This window comes from Phyllostomus discolor, chromosome 1 (genome assembly GCF_004126475.2).
Source record: "Phyllostomus discolor isolate MPI-MPIP mPhyDis1 chromosome 1, mPhyDis1.pri.v3, whole genome shotgun sequence".
Lineage (NCBI taxonomy): Eukaryota > Metazoa > Chordata > Mammalia > Chiroptera > Phyllostomidae > Phyllostomus > Phyllostomus discolor.
In genome coordinates this window covers 49,313,147-49,336,810 of record NC_040903.2, presented here as the reverse complement: position 1 = coordinate 49,336,810, position 23,664 = coordinate 49,313,147, and the positions used below count along the sequence as shown (strand labels likewise).

The window sequence follows — 23,664 nt, the reverse complement described above, 5'->3', positions numbered from 1 at the left end:
TGAGCTTGGGGTGAAACCCATCTGTTCTAACTACAAAGTCCACTGCATCCCTTCCCCACCTATTTATTTGCAGTGCATAGCAAATGTGTAAAAGAAAGCCCCATTAATAAACAAATCACACAGAATCCTATTTATGCCGTTTGTCTCTCCTGACATCTAATTAATGAACTCTAATTACAAACAGACTCACTGGCTCCTATGCCTTTACATTCTGCTTCATTTATGACCAGATTTCACATGGCTTTTCCAACCTTTCTGGATGTCTGCTATAAACTCACTAACTAATAAGCACATCTGGAGAAATTTTCCCCGTTACGCTGAGTATAAAATTCTTCTATAGCCCTCAGAGAAGGTTAGTATGTGCCTTAGCAATGTCTTTAAAGTAGGCTATGCGTTCAGCAGGCTAGGATAGTTCTTTGGGAGTCTTTCTGCTCTCGTGGGTAAATTCACGTTCAATCAATTTCTGAAAATACATGTTCAGTGGCCAATGGGCTTGCATTTTGATATGCAGCTTATAACAGGCAGTTAATGGGCAGGAACAGATCCTGGAGTGCAATTTTGGTCTGTCGCACATTTTTCAAGCCTTGGTGATCTATTGATTAATTCTGTATTCATACATTTTTATGAATTCATGAGTTTCATAAAATTCAAGACCATAACCGATGGTAAAAATCACCTGTCAATTAAAAAAAAGACTATAAAATCAAAGCTGGTCAGAACTGTAGTGGACCCATGAGAAGAATCAGGGTGGAATGCAGTTTCCCATCATTTGAGAAAAGACAATGTGAGGGGAAAATCTGTGCGAAAGCAATTGAAGAAATAGTTCCCAGGCCAATGCTTTATCTTTCACACCACTACTCAGGACTAGATTTTATAGTCAGACCCTTCAGCCCAGAAAGGGATTACTTAAAACTACAGAATGGTTCTTTTTTTTTTTTTTTTTAAGGCCAGGTCATTGGTTGGACTTTTAATACCAAGAATGACTACCATTCAGATAATCATTCTTATTTTCAAGGCACTTGTCAAATTGTCTCATTATTATGTTTACATAGAAAGTTCATGTCTATTTACAACACACATAATGGAAAAGTAAGATAAATTATCCTCATTGTCCTTGGTGCCATAGGTAAACTCAAAGAAAGAAGATGAGTTTAATTAACAAGGATCACTTATCAAGTTTTAAGTCAAATGAGAGAAAAAGCCAAACCTAGAGTTTCTGAACTTACCTTTGGTCCTCTAACCACCCTGTCCCTCTTGGGGCATGGAACAGAGGGTGAGTCAGAAATCTTGCCTAGGAAACAGGCACTGCCAGAGGGGCGTGCTGACTTCTGCCTAGAGCTGAACCTGAGACAAAAGCTGGTGAACAGTGGGCTTTCTCTCAGAAACGTGGGCCATGAAATACCATGACCTGTTAGTCACTGATCAGGTTAAGTTCCTCTAAAATGTTCTTTCCATAACATTATCATTTGAAACACATGGAGCTTAAAATAGGGGGACCTGGACTCTTCAGTCACTGGCACTGTTTCCTGTTGAAAGTCACCCAGCCCTACACATGCTGACGGAGTTTTTGTGAAGGTTTGCTCATTCACATGTCTGTTCGTGAGACAGTGAGAGCAGCTGGAATAAAGAGTGTAACTATTCCTAAGAGTAGAACTAGAGGACAGTTGAGGAAAGAATTCTTTTGATGGCCACAAATGGAAGCCCCAATTCTCAGACATGGCATCACTCTCTAGCCAGCCCAGCCTGAGGGTGCAGTGGCGAACAAGAGGAAAATTGTGAGCACTTACAACGTAAGTGAGGTGTGATCTAGTGATTACAGCTGTGCTTTTGCTAGCAACAGTGAGGCTCAGAGAGGCACCAGTAGCCAGCCGAGGCCCTCGGTCCCCGGGCAGTGACACCTCCACTCTCACTTCCACGGTCGTCACGGAGATGCCATCTGTGACGGAGATCTCCATGCTGTCCTCCCCAACAGAGGAGCCATCATGTAGATACCGCAGAACGTTTTTCTCAATATCCTTGTGTGTGAAAGTGTCACCTTCCAAGAATAAAACAAATTACAAAACCAGTTACTTCTGAGAATGACACACTTCATTTATATAACACCTTTGATCTCAGGATTTCAAAGTACAATATGTACAGGATCACAGACTCAGGGAGACGTAAGCTAATTAGTCCAGCCACCCACCCAGTATAGGATTCCCTTCACCCTACTTTTGAAAAAGGGGTGTAGCTTGTTTTTCAACACTTCTCAAGGTGGGAGGCTCACTCTTTTACAAGGTAGCTCATTCCACAAAAAGCAGTTCTATTTTTTTTTAATCTGCCTCTAGAAGATCCCTTCATCACTCTTAGTTCTAGGGAATAAAGGAGAAGCTTCTATTCTTTATAATAGTCCTTCTAGTGCCTAATCTTGATACTGAAAAATTTTTGAAAAAGAAAATAAATTATGCTTAATGAACCTGTAAGAGGTCTCTGTTTTAATTGAGAGTATAACATTTTTTAAATTTAAAGATATCTAAAAATTTAAAAATATACCTGAAGTTAGAAACTCAAAGTATATTAGAATTATATAGCTTTGATATATATTGTGTAAAAAAAGTTTCAAGGTCATATCAGTTCAGGAAAAAATAGGGTTAAACAAAATTTAAAATTAAAAACTTTTAAACTGCAGGATTTATTAGAATTTTAGAATCTTTAAAAAAATTTTATTGATTTTTTTTTAGAGAGAGGAAAGGTGAGAAAGAGAGAGAGAGACATCACCTTGTTGTTGCAATCATTCACACATCTATGGGTTGATTGCTATAAGTGCCCTCACCAGGGATGGAACCTGCAACCTTGGCATTCAGGGCAATGCTGTAACCAACTGAGGTACCTGGCCAGGGCAAAATTTTAGAATCTTTAATTAAAGCTTCTCAAAAGCTTTGCCCTGGCTGGTGTGGCTCGGTTGGTTGGAGCATCGCCCTGTACACCAAAAGATTGTGGGTTCAATTCCTGGTCAGGACACATATCTAGGTTATGGGTTTGATCCCCTATTGAAGCATATTTGGGAGGCAACCGACTGATGTCTCTCACATTGATGTCTCTCTCTCTCAAAGCAGTGAAAAAAATGCCCTTGGGTAAGGATTAAAGCTTCTCCAAATTGTTTGGTCATGGAACCCTTTTTATGAGAAACGCTACTTTGTGCTGTGGGTCCCAGCAATTTCACAGAGCAAAGTTGAGATACCGGTCTTCTTGGATGTTATATTCAACTATATTTCCTGATAGGTTATTGACTCTCACAACTGGTGTTATATAATTAAACTAAAGAACTTATTCATTCTCTGTGTTAGTCTTCTAAGCCTTCTCTTTCAACATTGTGTTATGGTGATTTGCTGGTGCTAGTGGTATTATGCTTAAAAGGGTAATAAAACTACTAAGTTCATTACAATACATTACAAAGAATATTTTACAAACATCTTTGGATCTCATATGTTAATTACACAAATATAGGCAAAATATAATGTTAACAAAAACTTTGCTATAGCTATTATGCTCCTAAAGTAGTTCCCTCAGTATACTAGAAGTCTATTCTAATAACCCTTCTTTTGTTCAGTAAGTTCTTAAAAATCTAACTTTGTGACTCCCAGATGTCTACTGGTTTTCTCACAAATTCAATCTACCCTTAAGGTCAAAGACTTTTCCCCCTACCTCTGTAGGGATATTCAGAATAATGCATCATTACATGATAACGAGGAATTATATAAAGGTTTTGAGAAAGTGCAGATTGTCAGAATAAGCATACAGCATCCCAAGGTAACGACTTTCAAAGGGGTAATATTTACTTTGATAATATCTACTTTGATAAGGGATGACTATTAAAAACTAGATTTAGTTACATTCTTTGCACTTTTCTGTTCTTTCTAAACGATCAATATGTGTTATTTTTATAACTAAAAAAAGTGCAGTAAATACTACTTTAAAAGCTGGTCACATTACCACACTGCTATATCTCATAAATACTAGTTTAAAAATGTGTTCCCTTTTTATGGATGTATATGCATGTCATTTACACAGTCGGAGTCACAGCGCTATAAATACTGTGAAGATTTACATTCCATAGCAAGGTAAACAAATTCATGTCCATGAACAACCCACAGGAAAGTAGCAGCTGGCAACTCATATGAGGTTGTTCTCAGTGTCTTTACTCCAGGTTTCAGAAATCAACCCATTTCACCTACAATCTGAGAAAACAGCTTCCTAGTGGGGGGTGTGGGAGGTGGCCCAGAGAAAGAAGTCCCAAATATTTCAGCCAATGGACTAAACACTGAAGTTCTTTTCAAGTATCTCCTCATAGTTTGTCCCACAAAATTTCTGACTTCTTGTCTGAGACACATAAAATGGACTGTACAGCAAGAAGTCCCCCCAGTAGGTCAACGGCAGAGTGAGCAGCTACCTGTGGCCATGGGCCCTCGGAACTCAGCGGTGTCCTTGAGGAGCACGCCATGCTGCGGAGGCTTCCGAAGCTCAAACAGGAGTTCTTCAGGTGCTGTCTCAGCATCTCTTACTACCAACTGAAGTCCTGCAGGTAGGAGAATAAAGCATGGCAAGAAGGTATGTACATTAAAACTGTATTCTCTGTACACATTAAAGCCACAGGCCAGCTTTGAAGCCATGTTGTGGGGAATCTGAGTTATAAGATAGCACCCTTTATATCCAATCAACCACAAAGGAGTGAAAACTGACAATATAGTCAATTCCCATGTTACAAGTAGATTCTTCTGCAAGTTAACTTATAAGTAGGTAGTTCTGAATTCAGAATACCTCGTCCCCTACCACCATCCAAATGAAGATATGGAAGTCCATGAAAAAGTCAGTCCTGACTGGCTAGCATGGGTTTTCTTCCAGAAAATACTCCTAGAAACTGTTTCTGTTTTCATCGTTTCTTCCCTTCTTCTTTCTCTGAATCTATATAAGAACCAAGTCATTTTAATGATGGCTGCTCCAGCCATCACTGCAGTGAGAAGTAGGGTAAAAGTGACAGTTGGCTTGTTTATAAATGGATGATAATTAATTTTAGGCCAATACCCACACATAGAAAATGGATAAGGCTCTGTAGAGCATGCCCAACAAAAAGCACAATATCCACTGTTTGCTCTTATTATGCAACGTTCTTGGTAATGGAATATACTTCTAAAGAGTGAGTATAATAATAGGTAAGTCAAATCACATACAAAGAGAGTTACTGGGCCAATACTAACTCTTTACAACTGCTGAAGGTTATTGTGATCTGCCATTTCTCCTGGTTCTCTTTATTTTCTAAATAAGAAATAAAGGAAATAATTGAAACAGCTCCCCTCTATTCTCTCTGCCTCTTTTTATTTTAGTGATGCCAATAAATCAATCTCATGGAGGCTGGAAAATAAATTCTGTGTTGTAGTCCATTACTGAGCATTGGTTTCTCAAGGGTCTATTTCCTTCTCTTTTCATGGAAATGGACAGAGGGAAGGATACAGATGAGGATGCAAGCAACTTCTGGAAGAGGAGGTCATTACATTTTGGTAACCTTCAAGAGGTTTGAACAGGGACTGTTGTTGAACTATGGTTCCATTTCCAAAGCCGTGTTTCTTTCAGGATCCCAGTACTTACCCACGGGAGTGCTGCCTCCTGGGCTGACCTCAAGCAGTGGAGCTGTGACCTGGAACAGTGGTGGGCGCCGATCAGAGGGAACTAAGTGAATGGTGAGGGCCATCTCCGGACTCGTGTGCTCTCCATCCGAGACTAGAAATGGTACACATGCATACACGTAAGTCTACTGTAGCCTGGTCACCTTCAGGCTACTTCCATCAATGTGTAGTCAGAAGTTTTTTGGATTACCTAAACACTTTGTTGTGATGTTTACACATGGAAAAAAAGTAAGCAAGCAAGATACTGCAGGCTGTTCTAATAAAACTTTCTATGGGGTAACAAAAAAGGAAAGGGTCCTAACAGAAAGTTCATTCAAAGAAGCAAGTTTCACAACAAGGTGATATTGATAAACGTTAGTGCTAAGAAAAGTAATATAAAATCTGCATCCTTAAATGGTGTTGGTAAAGGCTTTTATTTATAGAATTATTTTTCAGTTAAATTCATTCTTCCAATGTTTCAGAAATATATTTTCCAAGAAATCTCTTTTAGAAGTGACATGTCTATATCTCATTACAAAATAACTTTTGAATAGGACAGAAAATGTCCATATAAATATCTCTAACAGTGTTTGTTTGGAAGTAAGCAGACTCATTTTTACCTGGTCATTAAGCGCAATGCAATAAATGGAAGACACCTTTGTGAACAAACCAGCGACCTTAAGATTTTATTTCCCTGGATTATCTGACATCCAAGTGAATACTGATCACCTGAGGGAAAGGAAAGTAGAATTGCCTGATTCTAGACTCTTATTTCCACTTTCCCATAATTTAAGTCACTCTCCCTTCTCTAAAAGCCAGGAGGAATACCTGTACCACCAACTCATCAATGTGTTTATCTGTAGTTACAATTGAGAAAACTGTATTATTGATCATTTTAAATGTGTGGTATGCTTGTATATGGGTTGGTTATAAGAAACTGGTTTCCTTTTTCACTTTCTTTTGGACTTAGTAATAGTCAGTAGGAATCTGACTGGTACGTAAGTAAAATGGAGCATTGCTTAGTGACTCCTACTAGTGACTCCATTTAGATTTTAGATTTCTCTTTCCTTGAGAATGGATCTAAAAAATAAGACTGGATTTTATAAGGTACATTCATGTCCAAGAGAGGTACAGAAATAGCCCTATTAAAGGACAGAAGACATCATCCCTGTAAGAATGAAGGTGGCTCTGGCCATTCAGTCACAGGTCAAAAGTATTGCCTCTGATCCTTTGTTTATGCTCAGTCTTCTCTCTAGACCATCAAAGATAAGAACAGGTGATTCTTAGCTTTGGGGGGTTTGTGGACAAACATGCAAACTTTTTCTAAAGTTCAGTCAATTCAGAATTTTCTGAAGTCCCTGAATCTAAATTTAAAAAACCCTTTGTTAAATAATAATGCATAATTGCAAACTATAATTTTAATTTTTCTATGTTTCACATTTATTTTATTTTTATGTGGGGGGACTTCAGGGAGCCTTTGACATCCTCGCTTTACAGAAGAGGAAAGGAAAGGCCCTAAAACTTCAGAGCTTTGGTCCTGCCACACAGCTGTCTGCGTGAGCAAGGCATACCTTTGTCTCTCTAAGTGAATGGAAGAAAGCTATTTTCCTGGTACCTATTATATAACAAGAAAATATATCATGTGGGTACAGGGTTTTGCAAGTAAATAGGATAGCTTTCAATATAAATGTTAGCAATGACATGTCCAGCCCTCTTTTTAAACAGTGTTTCTGATTTCTTTGAGAAACACTCAAACTGCCCCTTTCTTTGGGCCAGATGCCTCCGGTGGGCACCATTCACCTGGTGTGTTTTCCTTGCTCAGGACAGTTCTGCAGAGTATCTGCGCTTGACTTGAGGCAGCAGATCAGGAATATCAGCTTGCCTTCTTACCTTAGTTGATTACCCAAATTAGCTGTTTGTTGCCCTATGGGTTAAGTGTCAGGGTGCAGTCTTGTCACCGCCTTAGTTAGTATGTTCTCATTTTAAAGTTCTCTCTCACAAAACTCTCCTAGGAGATGGCCAGATTCCCAAAGTTTTTCTTCATACAAAAAGGAACCTCTCATACCCTTCACAACAATGAACTCAAAATGCATCACAGACCTAAATGGAAAACAAAAAGCTACAAAATGCCTAGAAGATAACACAGGAGGAAACTTAGATGACCTTGGGTATGCTGATGCCTCTTTATAGAAGACCAAAGACGTGATTCATGAAAGAAATAATTGATAAGCTGGACTTACTCAAAATTAAAAACAGCTCTGTAAAAGACAATGTCAAAAGAATAAGAGGACAAGCCACAAAATGGTAGAAAATATTTGCAAAAGACATATATGATAAAGGACTCTTACCTGAAATGTACAAAGAACTCTTAAAACTCAACAATAAGAAAACAATCTTATTTAAAAATGGGCCAAAGACTTTAACAGACACCTCACCAAAGAAGATATAAATATGGCAAATAAGCATATGAAAAGATGCTCCTTATTATATGTCAGCAGGGAAATACAAATTAAAACAATAAGGAGATACCCTGCATACCAATTGGAATGACCAAAATCTGGAACACTGAAAACACCAAATGCTGGGAAGGCTGTAAAGCAAAAGGAACTCGCAGACATTGCTGATGTGAATGCAAAGTGGCACGGCCACTGTGGAACACAGTGTGCTGGTTTCCAACAAAACTAAACACACTCTGACCATATGATCTAGCAGTTGCACCCTTTGGTATTTACTCCCCAAAGCCGAAAACTTAGATCCACACAAAACCCTGCACACAGATGTCTATAGCAGCTTTTTTCCTAATTGCCAAAACTTGGAAGCAATCAAGATATCCTTTACTGGGTGAATGGCTAAATAAACTTTGGTACATGAAGACAATAAAATATTACTCGGCACTAGAGTAATGAATGAAGAAATGAATTAGTAAGCCATGAGAAGACACAGAGGAATCTTATGTATATTTACTAAGAGAAACAAGTCAATTTGCAAAGGCTACATACTGTATGATTCCAACTCATGACATTTTGAAAAAGGCAAAATTATGAAAGACAATTAAAAAAATACTAGTTGCTGAAGGGGGAAGGTGGAGTGGTAGACAGAAGAATAAACATAGCACAAAGGGTTTTTAGGGCAGTATATATACTCTATGATATAAGGATGAATAAACGTCATACATTGGTCCAAACCCACAGAATGTATAACATCATAAGTGAACCCTAAAGCAAACTATAGACTTTGGGTGATTCTGATATTTCAATGTAGGTTCATGCTCAGTATAAAGATGTACCTTTCGGGTGAGTGATACTGATAGTGGGAGAGGGTGTGCTGTTCATGTGTGCGACTAGGGGGGATAGGGAAAACCTTTATACCTTTTTCATTTTGTCGTAAACCAAAAATTTCTCTAAGATTGTTTCTGAAATAAAATTTTCAAAGATCACCCAACAATAAAAAAAGGAAATTCAGGCAGAAATAGGATAATTTAAGGTTAGCTAAAGGTCCATTTCTTTTATTCTGTAAAATAGGTTCATGAATCAGTTAGTTACCTTTAAACCCCATGGAAGTTAATGGTCAACCCCTTCAACTGTTCAAGTTTTCAGATAAAAGTTGAGGCTTGGAAACCAAACTGGCACACTAGCATGATACTTGTTTTACATGACCAACACTATACACACCAGACTAAACTAAATATCCCACACTCGGAGTCAGAAACTTGCATGGACATCCTGGTACTGCTGTCTACCAGGTGTGGGAGCTGGTCAGATTACTTACTGTAATGACCCTTAGTTTCTCAGCCGTAAAATGCTGAAAATAATATCTGTCCTTACAATATTGCTACAAAGATTAAATGGGACAATTTATATTATAAATTTATTTGAAAAAAATGTAAATGCTATAATCTATTATATAACATTGCTGACTGTATGAATTATCTAGAACCCTGTCACTGGAAATGAGCTGATACAGGGTGCATAGCCACAATGACATGACACCAGAAAAAGAAAGAAAAGGTATCCAAAATTAGAAAGGAAGAAGTAACACTGTCACTATTGGCAGAAGACATGATATAGAAAACCCCAAAAAGTCCACCAAAACTCTTACAATAAATAGATGAATTTAGTAAAGTTACAAGGTGCAAAATCAATATACAAAAACCTGTTGCACTTCTATCTACTAATAACAAACTATCAGAAAAAGAAATTAAGAAAATAATTGCATTTATGGTTGCATCAATAAAAATAAAATAGGAATAAATTTAACCAGAATGTGAAAGACCTTTACAAATGAAACTATAGTGCGTTGATGTAAGAGATTGAAAAAGACACAAATAAATGCAAAGATATTCCATGGTCATGGATTGGAAGAATTAATATTGTCAGAATGTCCATACTATCCAAAGCAAACTACAGATTGAATGCCATCCCTAAGAAAATTCCATGGTATTTTTGGCAGAAACAGGAAAAAATCCTAAAATTTGTATGAAATTATAAGAGAACCTGAATAGTCAAAACAACCTTGAGAAACAAGAATAAGCTGGAAGTATCATGTGCCCTAATTTCAAACTATATTATGGAGCTATGGTAATCAGAAGTGTATGGTATCAACATAAAACAAACATGTAGATTAAGACTAGGAATAAGTCCAAATATATGTGGTCAATTAATTTATGACAAAGGAGCCAAAAGTATACAATGGGAAAGGGAAGTCTCTTTAGAAAATGGTGTTGGGAAAACTGCATAGCCACAGGCAAAAGAAGGAAGCTGGACCACTGTCTTACACTATACAAAAATTAACTCAAAATGGATTTAAGACTTGAATGTAAAACCAGGAACCATAAAATTCTTAGAAGAAAACCTAGGCAGTAAGCTCCTTGACATCGGCTGTGGTGATGATTTTTTAGATTTGACGCCCAAAGGGAAAGCAATGAAAGAAAAAATAATTGTTACTATGTCAAACTAAAAAGCTTGGGCACAGCAAAGAAAGCCACCAACAAACTGAAAAGTCAACCGATGAGATGGAAGAAAATATTTGCAAATCATGTATCTGATAAGGGGTTAATATCCAAAATACATAAAGAATGCATTCAGCTCAATAGCAAAACCAAAATAATTTGATTAAAAAATTGGTAGAAAATCTGAATAAACATTTTTCCAAAGAAGACATATATATGATGACCAGGTACATGAAAAGCTGTACACAGGTCTAATTGTCAGGGGAATGCAAATCAAAACCATAATATCTCCTCACATCTAATAGAATGTCTATTATCAAAAGCACAATAATTCACAAGTGTTGGTGAGGATTAAGAAAAAGAGAACCCTTGTGCACTGTTGCTGAGAATGCAAACTTGTGTAGCTACCATGGAAAACGGTGTTAAGATTCCTCATAAAATTAAACATAGAACTACCATATAACCCAGCAATCCCCACTCTGGGTATTTATCCGAAGAAAATGAAAGCACTACTTGAAAAGATATCTGCATTCCCATCATTATTGCACCATTATTTGCAATAGCCAAGGCATGAGAACAACCTAAGTGTTCATTGACTGATCAGTGGATAAAGGAAATATGGCATACATAATGGAATATTATTCAGCTATAAAAAGAATAAAATCTTGCCATTTGTGACAGATAACATGGATGGACCTTGAAGATAAATCATGTGATCTCACTTATATGTGGACTCTAAAAAATTTAAAAGAACAGATTAATGGTTGCCAGAGGTAAAGGATAGGAGGTGGGCAAAATGGGTACAGGTGGTCAAATAACACAATCTTCCAGGTATAAGAGAAATAAGCTCTGAGGTGTAATGTATAACTATAGTAAGTAATACTGCACTGAATATTTGAAAGTTGCTAAGAGAACAGATGTTAAAAGTTAAGTGTGATACAACACATAAACAAAATGAAGGATAAAAACCATATAATCATATCAATAGATGCAGGAAAAGCATTTGATAAAATCCAACACCCATTCATGATAAAAGCAAAGTAAGAATAGAGGGAACATAATTCAATGTAATACAGGCCATATACGAAAAACTCATGGTCAAAATCACACTCAATGGGCAACGGTTACAAGTGTTTCTCTCAGGATCAGGAACAAAACAGGGATGTTCACTTTTACCACTTTTATTGAATACAGTACTAGAAGTCCTAGCCACTGCAATCAGATAAGAAGAAGAAATAAAAGGCACCCAAATTGGAAAGGAAGAAGTAAAACTGTCATTATTTGCAGATGTCATGATAATGTATATAGAGAACCCTAAAGATTACACCAAAAAAAACTACTAGAACTGAGAAATGAATTCAGTAAAGTAGCAGGACACAAAATAAGCATCAAGAAATCAGTTGCATTTTTATATAATGAACTATAAAAAAGGGAAACTAAGAAAGCAATCCCATTTAAAATTGCATCAAAAAATACCTGGGAATAAATTTAACCAAGGATGTAAAACAGGGTCCCCAAACTCTGGGCCATGGATAGGTACCAGTCCAGGCCTGTTAGGAACCAGGGTGCACAGCAGGAGGTAAGCTAGAATACAATGTGCTTGAATCATCCCAAAAGCATCCCCCTACCCCGGTTCATGGAAAAATTGTCTTCTGTGAAACCGGTCCCTGGTGCAAAAAAGGTTAGGGACCACTAATGTAAAAGACCTGAACCCAGAGAATTATAAGACACTGAAGAAAGAAACTGAAAAAGATAGAAGTAAGTAGAAGTGTATACTGTGTAAATAGATAGGAAGAATTAACATCACTAAAATGCCTACATTACCAAAAGCAATCTATATATTTAATGCAATTCCTATCAAGATACCAATGGCATATTTCACAGAACTAGAACAAATATTCCAAACATTTATAAGGAACCACAAAAGACCCTGAATAGCAACAGCAATACTGAGAAAGAAGAACACAGCTGGAGATATCATTCTACCTGATATCAGATTATACATAATGCCATAGTAGTCAAAACAGCATGGTACTGGCATAAAAACCAAAATATAGATTAATGTAACAGAATAGAGAACCCAGAAATAAACACACAGCTTTATAGTAATTAACATTTGGCAAGGAGGTAAAAACATAAAATGGGGTAAAGAGAGGCTATTCAGTAAATGCTGCTGGGAATATTGGACAGATACACGCAAAAAAAAATTGAAACTACACCACACACAAGAATAAACTCAAAATGGATTAAAAGCTTAAATGTAAGACTCAAAACCATGAAAATGCTAGAAGAAAACATAGGCAGTAAAATCTTGAACATTTCTTGTAGCAAATTTTTTTCTGACATGTCTCCTCAGGCAAGGAAAACGACAGAAAAAAAATGAACAAATGGGACTAATCAAATTAAAAAGTTTTTGCACAGCAAAGGAAACCATCAATAAAATGAAAAGACATCAACAAAACAAACAAGTGAGCAAAACAGAACTAGAGACATGGAAATAAAGAACAAACTGACAGTGACCAAAGCAGAGGGGATAACGTGAGAAAAAAGGGGAAGAGTCAAGTCAAGGAACATGTACGAAGGACCCATGGACAAACACAAAGGAGGGGGTAGGATTGAATGTGGGGGTGGGGGGTGGGTAGTGCAGGGGAGAGTAATAGGGGGAAAATGGGGACAATTATAATGGAACAACAATTTTTTTAAATGAAAAGACAACCCACTGTATGGGAGAACATATTTGCCAATGATATATCTGATAAGGGGCTAATATCCAAAATTTATAATACACTGATAAAACTTAACACCAACCCCTGCCCCAAACAATCCAATTTAAAAAATGGACAAAGGACCTAAATAGACACTTCTCCAAAGAGGGCATACAGATGGCCAATAGACATATGAAAAGATGCTCAAAGTTGCTAATCATCAGAAAATGCAAGTTAAAACCACAATTGGATATCACCTCACACCTGTCACAATGGCCATCAATAATAAATCCACAATGACAAGTGTTGTTGAGCATGTGAAGGAAAGGGACCCTTGTGCACTGCTGGTGGGAATGCAGACTGGTGCAGCCACTGTAGAAAGCAATATGGAGCTACCTCAAAAATTAAAATGGATCTGCCTTATTCCAAAAAAAAACCCAAAACACTGATATATGCACCCCTATGTTCCTTGCAGTAATGTTTACAATTGCCAAGATTTGGAAGCAGCCCAAGTGTTCATCAGTAGATGAGTGGGTAAAAAGCTGTGGTACATCTACACAATGGAATATTATTTGGATCTAAAACAGAAGGAAATCTTATGTTTTGCAACTGCATGGATGGACCTGGGGAGTATTATGCTAAGTGAAATAAGCCAGTCAGAGAGAGACAAATACCATATGATCTCAGTTATATGTGGAATGTAATGAACAAAGCAAACAAACAAAATAAAAAGAGAGTCATAGATGCAGAGCGCAGGCTGACAGCTGTGAGAGGGAAAGGGGGTTGGCAGGCTGGGTGTAAAAGATGAAGGGATTAGAAAAACACTAAAAGTAATGATGAAGAGAACAAAAAAAAAGGACTAATAAGAAAAAGGAAAAATTCCATTATATAATGAAATTGAGGTTAAAATCTTTACCTGTGAAATGGAATTTCACTGATTCTGGGAGACCTGCAAGAACAGAAAAGAGAAAATCAATGTACTAAACATTTTAGGGTCAGAGACAGATAGGGAAGGTATAAAATCTGGGCCAGAGATTAGAAAAGTAAAGAATGTTTCCATCTAAATTACTATGGTTTTAGGAAAGGCTACCAGGTCATTTGATAATGTTATGTTGAATTTAATGGTGCCAGCACTAATTTTAAGTAACAAAAAGAACCACACAGTGGAATAATTTTATATCTCAGCAGTCAGAGTGATTTATAATTCATTCGGACCTCATTTTATCAGTACATAAAATCTTACAAATCTGCGAATGTGGGTGATGTCATATATCACCGACAAGGCTCTGGTGGGTAATTCCATTGTAGAATTGAATGGCGCTGGGACAATGATTCACACACTGCAACAGTGTGAGAGATTTATCTCAGAGCATTTATCTCGTAGATTATATGGGACAGGACTCTGCTCTCTACAAAGGCTCTGGGAACTCAGATGAGTGTAATGGATATGGAAATAACTTCAACCACAGCTGACACATTTTCTTTCCCTCTAATCCCAGGATATCCTGCGTAAAGTAGGGGTTAGAGAACCACGAGCATTTTCATGGGCTATTGGTTACCCAGTTACTAAATACTTGGGGATACTCCTTAGAGAAGCAGCCTATCCCCACCCTTAGAGATTACCCATTGGAGTAATCATTTCCTAGACAATTGCGTTTATATAAATAATGGCAAGTATTACTTTAGATGTTGGCCATGATTTAAAACATAACTCTAAAATTATTTGATTCATGTTTGACTCATCACAGAAAATTAACAGCTATTCTGTATTAATACAGTTACCATATCAAAATAGTATTCAATATTAATTGTGTTATGTGGTACATACACCTTAAAGATCATAAAGAAACAGACTTCAAGATTTTTAGGCTCATTCCAAGGCACAGAAATATTTAGGGTAGGGACTCAAAATTCCTGCTTTCCAGTCAGCAGCTTTGATTACTGGGTCAAGAGGAGAGATTAGGGGTGGTAAGGATTAAGGTTATTTTGGCCTAGTGGAAGGGCACACACTGGCTTGATTTAGAAATTCAGTTATTCTGTTACCTAGTCCTCTTCCTTTAAAATACACTCACTGACAAACCCGTGTTTTAATCTCCAAGGGTTGCCTGCATTCTCCATTCCATTCCTACATGGGATCTTCCCCGAGGCATGGCAGGATCCTTCTCCTGCACCCCTTTCACCCACATGCCCATCCACTCTGGCCTCCTCGTCAAACCCATTCACATTCCTGCAGTTGAGGAGTTCCTCAGGAAAAGCCATTCCCCTAGATCTTAAACTCGGCACCAGGTTCTACCGTTCTTGGGATAAAGATCCAAATCCCTACAGGCATACAGTGCCTCTAAGGTCCCGCCTTTCTCCCTGCAGACCTGATTCTGCTCTGCTCAACCACCCACATCCAGAATGTGACATTCTGTCCCTCTCCGGGGACTCTGCACATGGGGTGTGTGTCCTTTCTTCAGGAATGGTCTCCACCTAAACTATCCCAACACACATACTTAGACTAGTTATTTTTTCCCCATCTCTCCACGGTCAATACCACCCTGGGGTAGCCTCCACTGAGCCTTTAGTCAAGTTCAGTCTTGTTACATCTAATTCCACCACTTTCCAGAGTTCTTATCTCATTCTGCAATTAAACATTCATTACTGCAATTATTTATTGAATTCTGTCTCTATACTTAGATCCCCAAACTTGCCAAGAACAGGATTTATGTCTCTTTTTACTCACCACTAGATGTCCAAGGCCTCACTCAGTGATTGTGATATAGTAGGCATAAAATGAAGATTCATTGAAGATATTCTTAAATGCATTAATAAATTTTTAAAAAGTGATGAACTGAGCCCAAGCTACAAATTGGCCCACAAGTTTCAAGCTATTCTGGCCAGCTATAAAACAGTGCCACTGAACTACCTAGGAGGACTACAGAAAGAGTTAGGGTGAGCCTGACATGAAGATCCACAAAGAACAGCTTGGGCGCCTCAAAAGAGAGAAGAAAGCATTACCAGCGAAGGAGAAGGCCATGATCTCTTGGAGGTGGGGCGCTGCTGTGGGAGGCCGGTACATGATTTTGCCCTGGTTAATATCTTCCTGTGTGAAATACCGGATGGGAGAGTGAGGCTGGTCCCTGTGTTCGATGATACCTGGGGAAGAGACTAGGCATGAGCATCAGCAGTAGTTCCGGATGGCTAATTGTCACCAGAGCCATCTACTGCCTGTCCCACAGGTGAGTCTTTTATCTTCCAGGAACAATTGCTCTCAGGTTGGCCTTGGTATACTGTTCTGTTATTCTAGGAAAGGCCAATCTGAAACCCAAATAGACTCTTATCTAGGAATCATTGACTATCAACAACAGCGATACATAAGCTACTATCCTCACCCTAGCTTAGACCAGGTCATTCTTTAGAAATATAGACACTGTGCCATAATTATGAGATTCTCTCAACTGAGTTTAAGTTCAAAGGTCAAGGTCATTGAGAAAATAGCACAGATTGGTCCCCTGGTAAAATTTTTCTCAGTCTACTCTCCTTCGGGAACTCCTTAGTCTCTGTGATGATCTGTGGCAACAGTAACATGGATCTGGATTATTCTAGGACCTGGATCTACAATTGTTACTCTGCTTATGATAAATGCTTCAGGAGCTGCCTGTCTGCCTGTTATTTCTAAGTTTTACAGGTCCAGAATTGATGCTGTGATCTTCTTTCATGTCCTATTATCTCTTTCAAAGGAGGATGCGCGTGAGGCTTGGTGTTGGACTAATTCAACTCCTGAAGGGCTGAGAGAGTCCATTCAGGCTGCTGGGCTGAGAGAATATCATCTCTCCCAGGCAACACAGGGAGAGCAACTTCAGCTATGACTCAGATTAAAAAAAGAGGATGATGATATTTAGACTTTTAATTTCTTTGGATTTTATCAAAGTATAAAAATTTAATAGTTAGACTTTGATTTCTGTTTGGGAATTTGATAATGTGACTGTTTACATCTAGGGCAGTGATTGGTCTTGGGAGAGCTGCCTTGGAGATGGAAGCAGAATTGTCATAGTAGAAGCTGATCTCCTTCCTACAAGGGACAGCCACATCTCTCCTGGGCACTGGCTTATTAGTTAAACCCAAAGCTCAGGGATCTTAAGGTGAGGATCAGTAGTAGGGGCCTATCTCTCCTCTGACTGGACCTACCTTTTCTTGTGTGGCTCAGCTACCTCTGAGCTCTCTGGCAGAACTCCTGTCTTTAGCACATTCTCACTCTGGTCTGCTCACCTATCATAACTGTAACAGGGCAGGCTCTGTCCGCACAGACAGTGCCTGTGTCTGTCCAAGTGTCTGCCCAGCTCAGCTTATTCAAGGGGGGGGGAGCTCAATCCAGGGACCAAAGCTGTGTGCACACTATGCTCTCCAGCACGGTTCTGTTGATGCTAAAGTTCATCTCCCTCGGTCTGACCACAGTGTCTCTTTCTCAACTGGTTCTAAACTCAGGGGATGGGAACACAGGATATCAGTAGTGGTTACATCTTAAAATTTCAACAAGTCCAAGCAGACAAAACTCCAGCACTTTTAAGACTGGTTAACAGCTAGAAAACATCACCTAAGAGATCACTGACTGCACATCTTACCCTGATTTGGATGCAGAGGTAGAGTAATGTTGTATATAATCTTTCCACTTGGCTTCTTGGAATTTGCAAAGGAGAGGGAATGAGGCTGAATCACAGTCAGGTCGTCTTCCCGAGCCTAGACAAAGTTTAAGAAGGAAGAAGAAAGAAGTGGTGTGAGAAAAACAAAAGCCAGAGGCCAAAACAAATCTTATTAAGAAAACAAAAGCAAACTCATTCTGGGCTTTTTAATTAGTCACACATAAAATTTTCTCTGAGGGTTCTAAAGAAGGAGCTGGTCTCTTGCACTGTAGACTGGTCCCAGCCCTAGGAAGCTCACAGGGCTATGGAGTCCTCTTCAGGTTTTTCTGCACCCTGACCCTTCTCTCTCCTGCCCTCTGCCCCAGGTTTAAGCTGGTGTGTGCTCTGGGAATTCCAATATAGCCACTTCCCCTCAGTGCAGCTCACAGTGGTGCATCTTTAAAAATGAGCCATCACAGCTGGCTAGTCTACTGCTCACAGCTGGATTGTGACATTTCTGCTCCTCCAACTTAATGAACTAAGGCTGCATCTGCTAAAAAGTTCCCTCTAACCCCCCAGCTTTGCTGATGGGAACTGTGATCCTTTGTTTGTTTTTTTAACTGTGATGGTTTCAGAGGACTAAAGATGAACTCAAAAACCAACAGAGGCTCATCATTTGAATTGAGATTTAAGAATTATTTGTTTACTAAAGAAAAAATAAAATAGTCAACATTTCTCTTTGTCTCCATTCTACTATTGAAAAGAACCAGATATTGCTTTTTTCTTCTAGTTCTCGGAATCCAAAGAAGACTCAAGGAAAATTAGGAGGCCAACGTGTATGCAGCAGCCTTTACTATCCATTCACCTGTGTATATTCATCACACACCATCACTGACGACACTCAAAAAAGGGGGCAGGGGAGAGATTCAGTATCCCACGACCAGGCATACCAGTGAGGTGCAGACAGCAGCAAAACCAGTGGAGAGGAGAGAGGGGAAAGTGGTGTGAGCACGGGCCCTCTGACTGGGTCACACATGCTGTCAATAGCACAGAACATAAAAGACAGAAAACTGTACTTGAACAACAATTAAAATAAAAAAATTTAAAAATATCATAGAACAAACATCTCTGGCTCTTTGTAGGCCCTTCCTAACTGACCCCTGAAGGGTTAGAGTTTGACCCCCTCTCCTGCTCCTTGAAGCTTTGCTTCCTTTGAAGGAACTTCCCTGTTTAGGAGAAGATTAAGTAGGGTTTAGTAATTCTTATGGAGGAGGTATGGTATTCTTTCTTTTAACCATGAAAAGACTGAAGGTTACAGTTGCTCTTTTAATTGTCCCCAAGGCATACTTGTCCTGGGGAGAGGCAGCATTAGTAGGTTAGGACAATCCCTCTATAGTCGAGTTGTATTTCAGACCATTGCTCAGCTCTGGAAGGTATAAAGCAAGGCAAATCAGGATTGCAAAATAGTACCCAGTCTCTCACCCTAAAATAGAACAAGTCAGGACAACAAATTAAACATATAAGTCTAAATAAGGTGTTCACGGCCCATACATGTATGCACACACCTATAAATGTGTACATGTGTGCACACAGATACACGAACAAAAGGTGCAGGCTCAGTACATGGCTCAGTACCATTTGCCACCATTGTGATCTCAAAACCATCAGAACAACTGCAAATTCTGAGTATTGTAAAATATTTTTGAAAATCTAGAGGTCTCTTCAAACCTCTAAATAAAGTGATAAGAAGGAAGAATTAGCACAGACATAGGACTATAGAAAAGAGAAATATATTCCAGCCAAGATAACAGATAATTCATATCCATGAAATTTATGGATACTATTTTTCTACTAATAGAAATAGACACTAGGTAGAAAAAGGACTTAATTCTCTGAACAAAGCAATATTCAGGTTGTGATGTATCAAAGTATAATCAATTTTAATATTGCCTATTTGGAATGTTCAATACTCATCAATTAAACATAGCAAGAAATGAGAAATTAAATTTCATAGGAATCATTACAGAAGACACTTTTATTAACATATCTGTCAACAAAAGAATATTACAGAATAATGACTTTCATAATACCCATATTATTTCTGTATATATCCAGAATTCAACCACTTCCCCCCATGGCCACGGCCACCACCAGGATGGCTCCCAACAGCTTTCTTGTCCCCCTGCCCCCCCATTCTATCTCAGCACAGTAGCCAGTGCGGGCCCTTTAAAAAGGACATTAGACCTCTGCTCAGCACCCTGCAGTGGAGAGCAACAGCTCTCCATTTTGCTCACAATGAAAGCTGAGTTCCTACAATGGCCTCTGAGGCAGCGGAGATCTGTACCCTCCGCTGCCTCCCGTACGTGCCCCGCTCTGTGCCCATTCACATACTTAGCAAATCTGTGAATTCATGTCAATTACACGTGCTTTCACTCACTGTTCTCCAGCCATACTGGCTTCCTTGCTATTCCTTGAACACCTACGCACACTCCCAACTTCAGAGGCATCGGCCTCTGAACACATGGTTCCCTGGGCCTGGAATGCTCTTTCCTCAGGTATCTGCATGGCTACCTCCCTCACTTCCTTCAAGTCTTTCCTTAAATGTCATTGTCTTAATAAAGCCCACCCTGACCACCTTATTTAAAATAGCAACATACATCTCTTCTGTCCCCTCCCCCACTACATTCCTGATAGCCTTGGCCCTGATCTACTTTTTGTTTTACCATAATACTTCTCACTAACTTACTATATGTGAGTTATTTATTTTATTACTTATACCCAATAGAATGTAAACTCCATGAGAACATGAATTTTTGTTTGTTTATGGGTGGATCTCAAACACCTATTACATGGAATTACCTGATAAAAATTTGTTCAGTGGATAAAGCATGCCATAATAAAATGGCTAAGCTAAAAAATAAAACAATAAAATACTTTTTGTGATAACTTAATCAGTAACTGTTTTAGAATACTTTCCATTGAATTTCAACATCGTCTAAAGAATCAGGAGGAGCAAATATTTTAACACTTAAGGCTTAGCAAAGTGTACATAACTTAAACTTTGGGTCAGGATTTACAGACAACATTATCATTTCACCCTGTATTAAAAAGAAAAGACCAATTTCACATACTATCATTCTATTAAAGCAGCAAAGCCCACAATGGGCCTGAGAAAGCAGATGCCCATGAATAATAAGATGAGATAAATAAAAAGAGGTATTACAAGAAATTATCTTCTCACAGAGTTTATTAGTTAGGACAACAAAATTAATTCATTCATATATTCATGTAGCAAATTATTTAGTAAGAGACTACTATGTGCAAGGTGCCAAGCAAAGTATTGTTGGAGATACAAGATGAGTCAGATAGAGACCCTTTCCTCAAGAATTCCACTTTTTTTATAGGACAAAATCATAAATAATAATGTAAGAAATTCTAAGTAGTTTAAAAGGCTCAGATAAAGCACAGTAGGAATTCCAAGGATAAACAAACACTTCCAGAGATTGCAGAAATAATTCTATTGGTTTCTCATAGGTCTCAAGAATAAACATGGACACAGGAGCCTGTAACCACAAAATAGATAGAGCATGCCCAGACTGGAGTCTGTACCACATAAGAGGTCAGCTGTTCTGACTTGGTCCTCACTAGCCTCAACAGGGGTAGTTTTAATGGAACTCTGCCACAGCAATCACTCTGAACACAAATGAAACCAGGAGAGAAAGGCTTATTCAAGGTCTTTCCCTCAAGCAGTGACTTTGGCCAACCCACCTCTGAGTAGTGCGCCCATTTGAAAGGTGAAATAAAATGCTATGTCTTTCACCTTAAGAGTTGACAGAATTTCTTTTCCCCTTAAGAAAGGATTTGGAAATATGATATTAAAAAAGTGTGTGTGTGTATGCCTATATGATTAATTTATTTGGATTTCAAGAGGATACAATTTAGGGTGTTATTAACTATGTGAGAGTAGGTCTGAAAATGTTCATTTAGTCAACAAATATTTACTAAGCAACTACTGCATCTGTGGCATTATGCAAGGTACTGAGGACAATACCAAGATTAATTAATCAAATATTTCCCCCTTAAGGGTTTTCTAAGTCAAATAGCAGATGATTACTTGGAAAACTGTGAGTTGATGTGAATCTATTAACTTATTTACAACATCTTACACTATCTAGGCTATAATATTTATTGGTAAATATGCATGTTTTCAGAATTCCATGCCCAAATTTGATATATATACTAAATGTGTATATATATGTTTATATACACGTAAGTATATAATTTATTTATAAAGAATTGTGCATTTATTCTTACATGTTTAAACTTCAGTCACCTTTAAAATACTCTCCATTTGATTCTATATATCTATTGAGATGTTTTTCCACTGCTCAAAACAGTTTTAGAACTCGCCAATTTTGATGCCTTTTAATGCTTCCGCTATTTTTTGTTTCACCCCTTCCACAACAGCAAAATGTTTCTGTTTGAGGACTTTTTTCATCGGGGAAATAAAAAAAAGTTTCTAGAGGCAAAATCAGGTGAATAGGGAGAGTGGGGCATGGGGGTCATGACATTTCTGGTCAAAAACTGCTGAGCACTCAGCACAGTGTGGACAGGTATGCTCATAAATCACCCATCATGAAATGGGCAAATGTGTAGAGTCCTCAAAAATAATTCACTGAAGCCGAATGTAGCCTCTCACACCAATGCCAGCTGGTACACAGACACAGATGGGTTCCTAGAACACTCAGCTAGTGGGGGAAGCCTGTACGACAAGGGGCCTATCCTCCAGAAGATAATTCCAGGGTTTTGTGGATTGCCCCTCATCCCATATGTATGATATATATTTTATATATGTATGTATTCATATAGTTCTGATGAACACTGCAAACTAAACATAAGATCCCATTGAAAGTATCTTAGATTTGATGAGTAATAGAATCACAGAAAGGTCACAGAACCAATTTCAATTTAGGCAGGTATTTGACTATGTTGCTTTTCACTCTATTCCCTTTTCCTGGGAAATCTCATTTATGCCCAAGGATTTAACCACTATGTAGCATTAAGGATTCTTAAAGGCTCCTTAAGAATAGAAACTGTATTAACTGTATTTTATGATCATTGAATCATCTATGTCTTTGGCATAAATGAGGGGCTCAAAAGTGTGTGACTGAATGATTGGAGAGGTAGACTCCCACCCTTAAACACATGTACAAATATATGATACATGCATTTAGTATATACATAGTCATAATGTATTTCCCAAATATATGCAAAGCTTGTACTTAGATGAGTCCAAATCACTGGATCAAGAATGTGTTCTTGTTACAGATCACAAGTGCTTTGCAGCAATGGCCCTAATTGATATAAAAAGAAATACAAACTATGTATATTTTAAGGAATGAAAGATTAGGCTAATTGCATTTGATGACACACTAACTTTTGTGATATCCTAAGTTACACAAACAGACATAATTTGCAAACTAACAGCCTGAGACCCTAAAGGTTAAGTAGCTTGAAAAGTATCTAGTGGTCCATGGCAACAGATTGGGAACAGCGCCACCCTCATAGCTCCTGGCCCACATTTTCTCTCTAAACTCCAAGTTACACTGCATTAGCATTTGGCAAGAAATATGCATGCACATTTTCCTTCACAGTTTAGAGAAAATTCTGATCCAAGTTCCTTCAGTCAGAATAATGAATTATAGACTTTACAGTGCTGCTGAATTATGATTTCTTTAAATTATGGTTTACAGTGGAAATGCCGATATCAG

The 23,664-nt window shown here is 38.2% G+C and overlaps 1 protein-coding gene across 3 annotated transcripts in view; it reads right to left on the bottom strand.

The window, feature by feature from the left end:
- The window catches only part of FRAS1 (Fraser extracellular matrix complex subunit 1), a 423,042-nt gene that overhangs the window by 92,183 nt on the left and 307,195 nt on the right, over positions 1-23,664 (bottom strand). For all 3 annotated transcript variants that reach the window (XM_036022554.1, XM_036022552.1, XM_028505680.2), the window contains exons 33-38: positions 17,897-18,011; positions 16,293-16,430; positions 14,209-14,241; positions 5,623-5,754; positions 4,430-4,555; positions 1,788-2,035 (exon numbers count right to left, since the gene is read on the bottom strand). In XM_036022554.1, coding sequence (XP_035878447.1) covers positions 1,788-2,035; positions 4,430-4,555; positions 5,623-5,754; positions 14,209-14,241; positions 16,293-16,430; positions 17,897-18,011 — 792 coding nt within the window. The remainder of the gene's footprint in view (positions 1-1,787; positions 2,036-4,429; positions 4,556-5,622; positions 5,755-14,208; positions 14,242-16,292; positions 16,431-17,896; positions 18,012-23,664) is intronic.